This window comes from Vitis vinifera, chromosome 11, assembly GCF_030704535.1.
Source record: "Vitis vinifera cultivar Pinot Noir 40024 chromosome 11, ASM3070453v1".
Taxonomy (NCBI): Eukaryota; Viridiplantae; Streptophyta; class Magnoliopsida; order Vitales; family Vitaceae; genus Vitis; species Vitis vinifera.
Window position 1 is genome coordinate 5,582,674 of NC_081815.1, and position 8,644 is coordinate 5,591,317.

At 31.3% G+C, this 8,644-nt stretch overlaps 1 protein-coding gene across 1 annotated transcript; it reads right to left on the minus strand.

Annotated features, from left to right (window-relative positions):
• Positions 1-5,738, minus strand: LOC100264230 (probable glycosyltransferase At5g20260). Its single transcript, XM_002266454.5, has 4 exons — positions 5,146-5,738; positions 4,868-5,022; positions 901-1,252; positions 1-764 (listed from the first exon to the last, which is right to left on the minus strand). Exons 1-4 carry the CDS (start codon positions 5,548-5,550, stop codon positions 102-104), a joined length of 1,575 nt encoding a protein of 524 aa, XP_002266490.3. The 5' UTR covers positions 5,551-5,738; the 3' UTR covers positions 1-101.
• Between the last annotated feature and the right edge of the window lie 2,906 nt (positions 5,739-8,644).

The following is an 8,644-nucleotide window of genomic DNA, read 5'->3' on the forward strand; positions in this document are numbered from 1 at the left end:
AACAATTATTCTCAAATTATAAATTCAAAATTTCACAATTCAATTAAGCCACTCCAGGATACATCATGTAACAACAAATTGAAGACAGAAGAAAAACAATATCAAGATGGCAACCTAACATTAAGGCGCCTCAGCCACACCGAATGAAGAATCATATGAAGCATATCGTAGGGCCTCGCCGGCCGGTTTATCGCGAAATGCCGCTGCACTTGCTTCACCCTCTTTTGCATTTCCAAATACGTCTCAGTCGGAACCGCTTTCAAAATCTTCTTGATTTCCGGTATCTTATCGGAAGTAATATATATGGAGAACTTGCTCCAATCAAGAACATCGCTGAACGGCAAGGAGTAGTGATCGCAAATTATCATAGGCACACAGCCGGCAGCGATGGCTTCTACTATTCTGGGGCTGGCGACTTCGTATCCACTGGGACACAGGCAAAACTTGCTGTCCCCCATTGATTTACTATAGTTTCGATTACGGGGAAGGCGCTCAAAAACCTGGACTTCGTCATCTTTCTCTTTCCAGTACTTGAACAAGACACTCCGTACGTAACCATGAGCGCCCCCGGCGAAGAAGGCAAGGATGGGACGCTTGTTGGGGGGCTGGTCGAGGTGGGGCGGACCGAGCTTGCCGCGGGGTATGTTGATTTCTGGGATTGAGATGTCTCTGATGGGGTGGAACCTTTCGGAGGTGTTGGCATTGCAGAGGGCTCTAATGAAATGCTTGTAGAGATCAGGCTTTAGAGCTGAAACGTCTGGTGCCTGAGATTTCAACATATATGATCTTAAGTCAATTTAAAATTTTTCTTTTCTTTTTCATATAAATCTTAATTAAATTCGAAAGAATTGCAAGGGATCCCAAAATATTCATCATACGTAATGGGGAAAATGTATATACCCAATCATGACAAGAAACCAAGAAATGGTCAGCCCCCTTGCTTCTATTCCAATATGGATATTTATCTGCTACAAAGTTGATATAGTCTGTGACCAATCGTGGAATCCATTTACCATGGTAATGTGGAGGCTCGTAGATAAAATGAACTACTCTAGTTAAACTCATGGGGATGTAGAACGCATTCGCCTCGTCGGGATGACGAGCCAAAAATTGGCTCTTTCCACTTTCTATCTCATCCATGAATTGCCCTTCGATTGCATAGATGTCATTTGATGGTCCGTCATGCATTAGGGGTTGATCTCCTTCTCGGTATGCCCATATCTTGAATCTTTTCTCCATCTCTATATGACTCCTATTATAAAATTGAAAAAATTAATTGTGAAAATTGATTTAATTGAATAATAATAATAATAATAATAATAATAATAATAGATTGTTTTTGTTAATAACAATCTATAGTAGCACTTTTTTTTAAAAAAAAATTTATTAGGGAGAACATGTTGGTCTTTAGATATAATAATAAAAAAGTGTTTTTTAGTCTTACTTTACATAATAAAATTATAATTTTTAGAAAAAAAATACTTATTAAGAACACGCGCATGTTTTTTTTATTTTTATTTTGGAGAGATATAAACTAAGAAAGTATAATTTTTGGGAAAAAAAAAATCTTACTAAAAGCCCATTTGAAAATGATTTTAAAAGAGATTCAAAGCATTTTCTAATAATGGAAAGTGTTTTCTTACAAAAATGTGGTGTTTAATAAATTTTTGAACACACTAAAAATTTAAAGAATCAGTTGAAGTGATTACTTGACAATTAATACTACGATTTTCTTTGAAAATTCATTCGATCTTATTCTAATAAAAAACATTAGAAAATTATTTGTTTTTAAGTTTATACTCAAACACCAAGTAAGAATGTGTTTGATAGTAATTTTATGAAATATTTCTTATATTTCTAATATTTCAAAAGATAAAAATTTTCAAATGTTAGAAAAGGTAAAAACACTTCCTAAAATTACTATAAAATGCATTCTAGAAGTGTGTTTGATAATAATTTTAAAAAACATTTTTAGTATTTCTAACACTTAAATAATAAAAATTTTTAATTATTAAAAATGTTAGAAACACTTTCTAAAATTAAAAATACTTTCTAAAATTATTGTCAAATAATACTAATTTATTTTTAAAAGTGTTTATAATAAAAATATAATTAATAAGAACACTACACATAAAATCATTTATTTATTGTTAAAAGCGAGCCTCAATAAGTAGAAAGTAGTTATAACTTTTCACTCGTCATTTCACCCTATAAAAAGGAGTTATTTAAGTTGATAAATGAGATTTAAAAAAAAAAAAAAAAAAGCAGAGAAAAAAAAGAGATGGATTTTAGTAAATGTAATTTTCATTCAATAAAAAGAACATGCATGTAAAGTAGGTGTATTATGAGACTAAGAGAAGTATATAATTTCATGATGGCAAAAATTGATAAAGAAAATATGATATTTAATTAACTAATAGAATGTAATTATTATTTTGTCGTACTGTTTTATTTATTTTTATTTTAAAAAAATATTACTAGCTATTATTAAAATGTAAAAATCTTGTAGAAAAATAGAATTTACTTTCTTTTCTTGCACATTAGTAAAATTTTAAAAATTTGAGATAATAAAAAAATTTTAGTGCTTATATTTTTTAAACTGTTTTAAAAATTATTATTTTTTAAAGTAAATGTCTATTATTTTGTAAATGTTTTTTATAAAAACAAAAACTAGTATAGGTTGTTAATTAACCTAAATCATTTTGACATAAGCAAAGGTGATATGTGACTTCTTAATAATAGTACTAATAATAATAAATAAATAAATAAAAATATGATTACCTACAATAAATACCTAATATGCAAAAAAAAAAAAAAAACAAAATGTCACTAAAACTAATCAAGTTGTTGGAATGGACTGAAAATTACATAGATATTAACACAAAAAAAAATGGAAAAGAAAAGAACATGAAATACAGATTCCATAGTGCATTAAGTGATTAGCCAACAAACAATCCAATATTATGAATAAACTGAATCACCTTCTTGACCTTTGAAAGCCTCATGTCTTCCTATGAGATTTTTCAATACCATTACTTGATTAGGACAATCTTCTTAAGTCTTTTTGCAAGCATTCTCCCACCATTAACATCAAAAAATTATCAGTCTATGCTATAAGAAATAACTTATTTGAAATTCTAAAAAGTAAAAATAAGAAAAATAATACTTTCTCTTAAAGTTACTTGTATTCAAATGGTAAAATATAACCAAAAATATGTTATTTCACACACATGAAATGTTACCTGCACTCTAGGGATCGACCATGAACTGCAACTATCAGCAAAGTTTAATTCTTCATAATTACATTAAGAATGAAAACGATATGAATTTGTTCCTACTTAGTTTCAATCATATTCAATGGACCAATTTAATCCAAATCCAAAATTAAACTTACTATAAATTCAATACATGGAAGTGTGTCCTAGAAATCATATATAGAAAAGACGTGGAATTGTACTCTACACCAATTTATCATAGCACCATCAATGAGGCGTGTGGAAAAAAAAAATGAAAATGAAGAGGATCCTTATTATTGTTACTGATATAAATGGTAGGCCACGTCACAATTATTAAGAATATTCATAAATTATTTTAAGATTTCTTCCAATGTTGCCAAGGTTTTGGCTTTTCTCAATTTGCATGCACACAATTGACTCAACATATATAAGTAACAGCTGTATATACCCTCTACGAATTATACAAGACTTTTTAGTTTAAATATTTTTATTGGTTTTTTTTAATTAAATTTGGTAAATAAATAATTTAAATTTTGATAAAAAAAAATTACATTACAAGCCATCAGAAAGAAACACCCTTTTATGGGTTAATGAAACAAAGATTGAACTGTTCTTAGACTAGGTAGGTAGGATCATCAATTTGAGACTTTCTAGATGTCTCCTTTTGTCAAAATAATGTTTCAAAATTTTAAATAAATAAAGTGGAGGTTAATATTTTATCATCGATTTTTTTTTTATTTCTTATTTGATAGAAGAAAATGAAAGGCATTCCAAATTGATAATTGTAAAAGTGTTATTAGAAATGTTTTCATGGACAATTTAATGAGTATTTAAATATAAATTCAATTGGTGTACTTTTTTTTGTGAAAAGAAAAAAAAAATTGGAAGAAACATTTAATGAATACCAATAAAAAAAGATACTTTAAAAGATTTATTTATTTAAATTTTTTCAAATACTCAATTTTTATTAGGAAAATATATTTAAATATTAATTAACAGGGCAGATCTAATGCATGCCAAAAGAAGCATATGCCCCTTTAATTATTATTTTTTTAAATTATCATTAGATTATAAATGCTTTTTGTTCATTTTTGCCCCGCCAAAATCAAGAGTTAGATGTTGCCCACTGTTAAGTCATTTGCTGGTTTGGTCACTGGTAGCTAAGGTTTCTAAATCTTCAAGATGGCTCCTAAAATGTACTTTTTACTTCAATTGTCCTTTTTATTGTTATGTTTAATTTTAAAATCATAATATCATATGAAACTACAATCAAACTAAGATAAGTTTCTAAATCATATAATAGAAGCATTTTTTATTTATTTAATTATTTCTTAATAAATTTTGAATTATGAGCCGAATCTAAGAATATAAGTTAGGGATAGTTTCTTCTTCAAACATGCATTACGAAATGCCACATTGCTTTGTCAACAAAATCATGGTTTTTCAACATCATATTCTACTTACAAAAATCTTTCAAGATGTAAGGTTCCTATTTAATCAAATTTTCCTGCATAATGAAGCCACCAAAGAGATTAATCCAAAGATTAATAACTAAATAAAGATGATGCATGTCTCTAGTTTAGAAATTAAATTGTTCTTCCTCGATAGAATGAATTAGCTTTGAACTTAACTGATGAAATGCATACGGATTTCTGTAGACGTCTCCTCTTGGGATGAAGGTTTCTTCCTTTTCTGAAGAATAATTCCTCCTCTGAATCGCCCTGCGTATTGCCTCTCGGGCTCTCGCCAGACCTTCTTCAATCCTCTCCACATGACTCATTTTCTCCTATAAAATTGCACCCAAAAAAGAAAAGAAAAGAAAAGGAAAAACAAACGGTTAATGAACGAAATTGTTATTAAGCTTCAAACCAAACAGAAATCATTGCTGAAGTGGTAGATTATCACGCACTCTGAAACGCTTCCTAATCTCGTTAGTTGCACTGGCTCCATCAGTGGAAGTTGAGGGAACCCCATCTGCAGAATCATTTTTCGGCAACAGAGATGGGGACGATGAGGTTTGAAGGGTTTGGTGAGTTGTCTCTGAAAGGTTTGAATCCGTAGGGAGCAAATGGCGGAGGATGTTTTGGTTTCGATTTATGGGTGACAGGTACAAAGGGATGAGAACAATGAGGAAGAGAATAGCTGGAAATATTACGAACCGTGTGGGACTCGATGTTGCCATGGCTTCTTCACTTTTTCTGTCTTCTTCTCCACTCACTTTCGTGAAAGGGTATGAGCGATAGATATGGTTATGATACAGACATAGAGCATAGAATGGAACCAAATATCTGTAGGTTTTTTTATTCTGGTTCATCACGCACTCTTGCTGCTATTGTCCAAATTCTATATGCGGGACTTACCTTTAGAGTAATGCTGTCCAAATTATATGAGTGGGAACCACCTTTTGATGACTTGTCAAATGGCAGACCATCTGGTAAACAACAAAAGAAAATCATGATTCTTAATTAAAAATAGAAAGACTGTAGGAAGGCTGACCAAGGCCAACATGAAGGCAGCCTAAGATTAAATACAAGGGCTCTTTTCAAATTAGGTTTGCTTGTAAGAGTTTTGTAAGGGTCTAACATAAGACTCAAAATATTAGTATCTTTGTTTTGGTTAATTATCTTGTAGAATTTAATTCCTTTTTTGTACTTTTCATAACTTGTAGAGAAATTTCTTCTTGTGTTTAATTCAAATTTATTACATTCAAATTGTGGTTTGAAATTGTCTTTGAACACATTTTTAGTTAAAAGCAAAATATTGTCTCAAAGAATGATGACGAAGATGGAAAGCTTAATGGGTATAGTAGAGAGATATGTAAAGCTTTCCAAATTTGAGATTGATCATATGAATGGTTGAAAGTGCCTTCTTTATCAATAGAATTAGCTAGAGGTTGAATGATAATACAATACTTCAATATCAAAATTTAAATTTATTCCTATGCTCCTTCTATTTTAACAATAATTGGGAATATGGCAATAATCAATTCACATGAGGTATACATGATGAAAAAATTACCTATATATTTGAATTTTCAAGAAATTTTGTAGATATAAAATCATAGGTCAATTAATCATCGGAGATAAAATTTACTAAATATTAGCATAATGTAAATACTCTTATATGATTTGCATGCACCTACACTTAAAAGGGCTTTTACAAATCAATATTTATACTCTTTTTTCACATTTCTAATGTAACATCTCCTACTTCTTAATGGATCACGTCATTTTCGTGTTAAGGTTGTGAATCAATATAGCACATGTATTTCCACTTAAAGGACTTTCATGACAAATACTTGAAAACTTTCAAAGTTTAGTGTTTAAAAGTAGAACAGTAGTTATATCCTCAATTTGTGCATCTCATAGTTAAGACCACGGAATATTATTTATAGAAAAATCCTAAATGATTTATTCAAAGTATATATAGAAGGTACGATATTATTAAGAAGGACCATTTAAACTATTAAAAAAAAAATTAACTTCTATACAAGTTTGCCAAGCACTCAAACCACTCATAGAGAGACTTTTAAATGCCTTTTAAGGTAGTGTTAAATGCCTTTTTACTTAGAGTTTTAATTACTTTCCAGTTTTAATAGCCCTTGCAATGTAATAATACTCCAAACATGCACTTACCCCAATTGAAATCAATGTCTGAATAACTTGATCATGATCATAAAGACCTAAGAAACTAATTAGCGCTAGAATCAATATTTAAATATAATAAAATTGTCAACCTAGTTTGAAGCACTAATAGTTCATCTATTTGATAATTTTATAACAAAATATAGATTGTAATGAACCCTCTCAAACTCTTAAAATAATGTTTACTACTGCCACATGGAATAGAATCTTAATCATAATATGCATTCCCTTCCCTCCTCGCTTATTTTCATAAAAACGAAAAATTATTCCATTTTTGTGAATCTTTCTTAGCACACTACCTATGACCTAAACACACTCAAACAAAGCTAGGAAAATTAGTGTATGAAAAGCATGTAAAAAAAATGACTAGTGAACTTTTTTATTTTTTATTTTTTGTCACAAAACTATTAAAGTAGAAAATGTAGCTAAAAAATAATAAGCATCGAGAAGCAGGAAGACAAATATAACCAATAATGAGACACAAGCATCATCAAATAAACATCATTGATCATATCTAGAATTGTAAAGGCATAACTATGTCATCCAATATATAATTAAAAGAGTATTTGAACACAATCCGTGATATCTAAAAGGAATAGTCAAATACATCCAAAAAGAAGACAACTCAATCCTAACCAAATATACTAAGGCTATATTTGGTTCCCGGAAAATGCGAGAGAAAGAAAATTGGAAGGAAAAATGGAAGGAAAGAAAAAGGTAAGGAAAGTAATATAAATTTTTTCACTTGTTTGGTTATCCATGAAAAATTCAAGGGAAAAAAATTTATTTTCTTTTGTTTGGTTAACTATGAAAAATAAGTCAAGAAAAAATGAAAGGAAAATAAATTCAATAATTTGTTTAAGATGATTATCAATTTATAGAATAATAAAATAAATTTCATATTCGTATTTTCTAAAAATCAGAGGAAGACCCAATTTTCCAATCTTCCAAGATGGATTCTAGATGGACCAAATCGAAGATCCTTCACAATTGAAGGGTCTCAAATAAAGCAAAGCACCAAGCCTGGGAGAGCTGGACGCCGCGGACGACGGGGAGGGGGATGAAGCGGTAGAGGAGGGACATGAGGCTGGTGGCGCCGAAGATGAAGAGGGTGGCGGCAGTGGAGAGACTCGCGACAGCGATTTGGGGGAGGGAGAGGAGGGGGTCAGAGATGGCGACGACAGCGATGGACTTCATGGGTTGGATAGGCATTGGGATGCTGAAGAGAAAGCCGGTGGAGATGTTGTAGAGAGCCGTGAAGATGAGGGTTGTGGAGAGGTCCAGATGGTTGACCAGTGTGAGAGTTAGGACGATGGGTATGTAGGTGCCCAGGTCGCCCACAGAGCCCCCGAGCTCGACGGAGAGAGTGGTTTTGAGACGGAAGGAGCTGAACCACCACCGGCTGGGGCGGATGAGAGTGGTGGTGGAAGGTGTGTCGTCGGCCATGAAGGCAGCACAGTCAAAGGACTGAGTTTGTGAATTCAGTTTTGCGGTGAGAGAGACAGACGAGGGCCGGAGGGGGCATAGCAACCGGTGAAGAGCCCGATAAATTTTCCTTCCTCTTTTTCTCTTATTTTCCTCGTTATCTTTTAAGGAAAATAGTAAGAAAAATATTATGATATTTTCCATCATATTTTCCTTTATATTTTTTTTCCATCATATTTTCCATGTAATCCAAACTAAAGAAAATGATTTTCCACATGATTTTTTTTCCTTTCCTTAGCATTTTCCAGGAACCAAACATAGCCTAATAGTCCATATTCA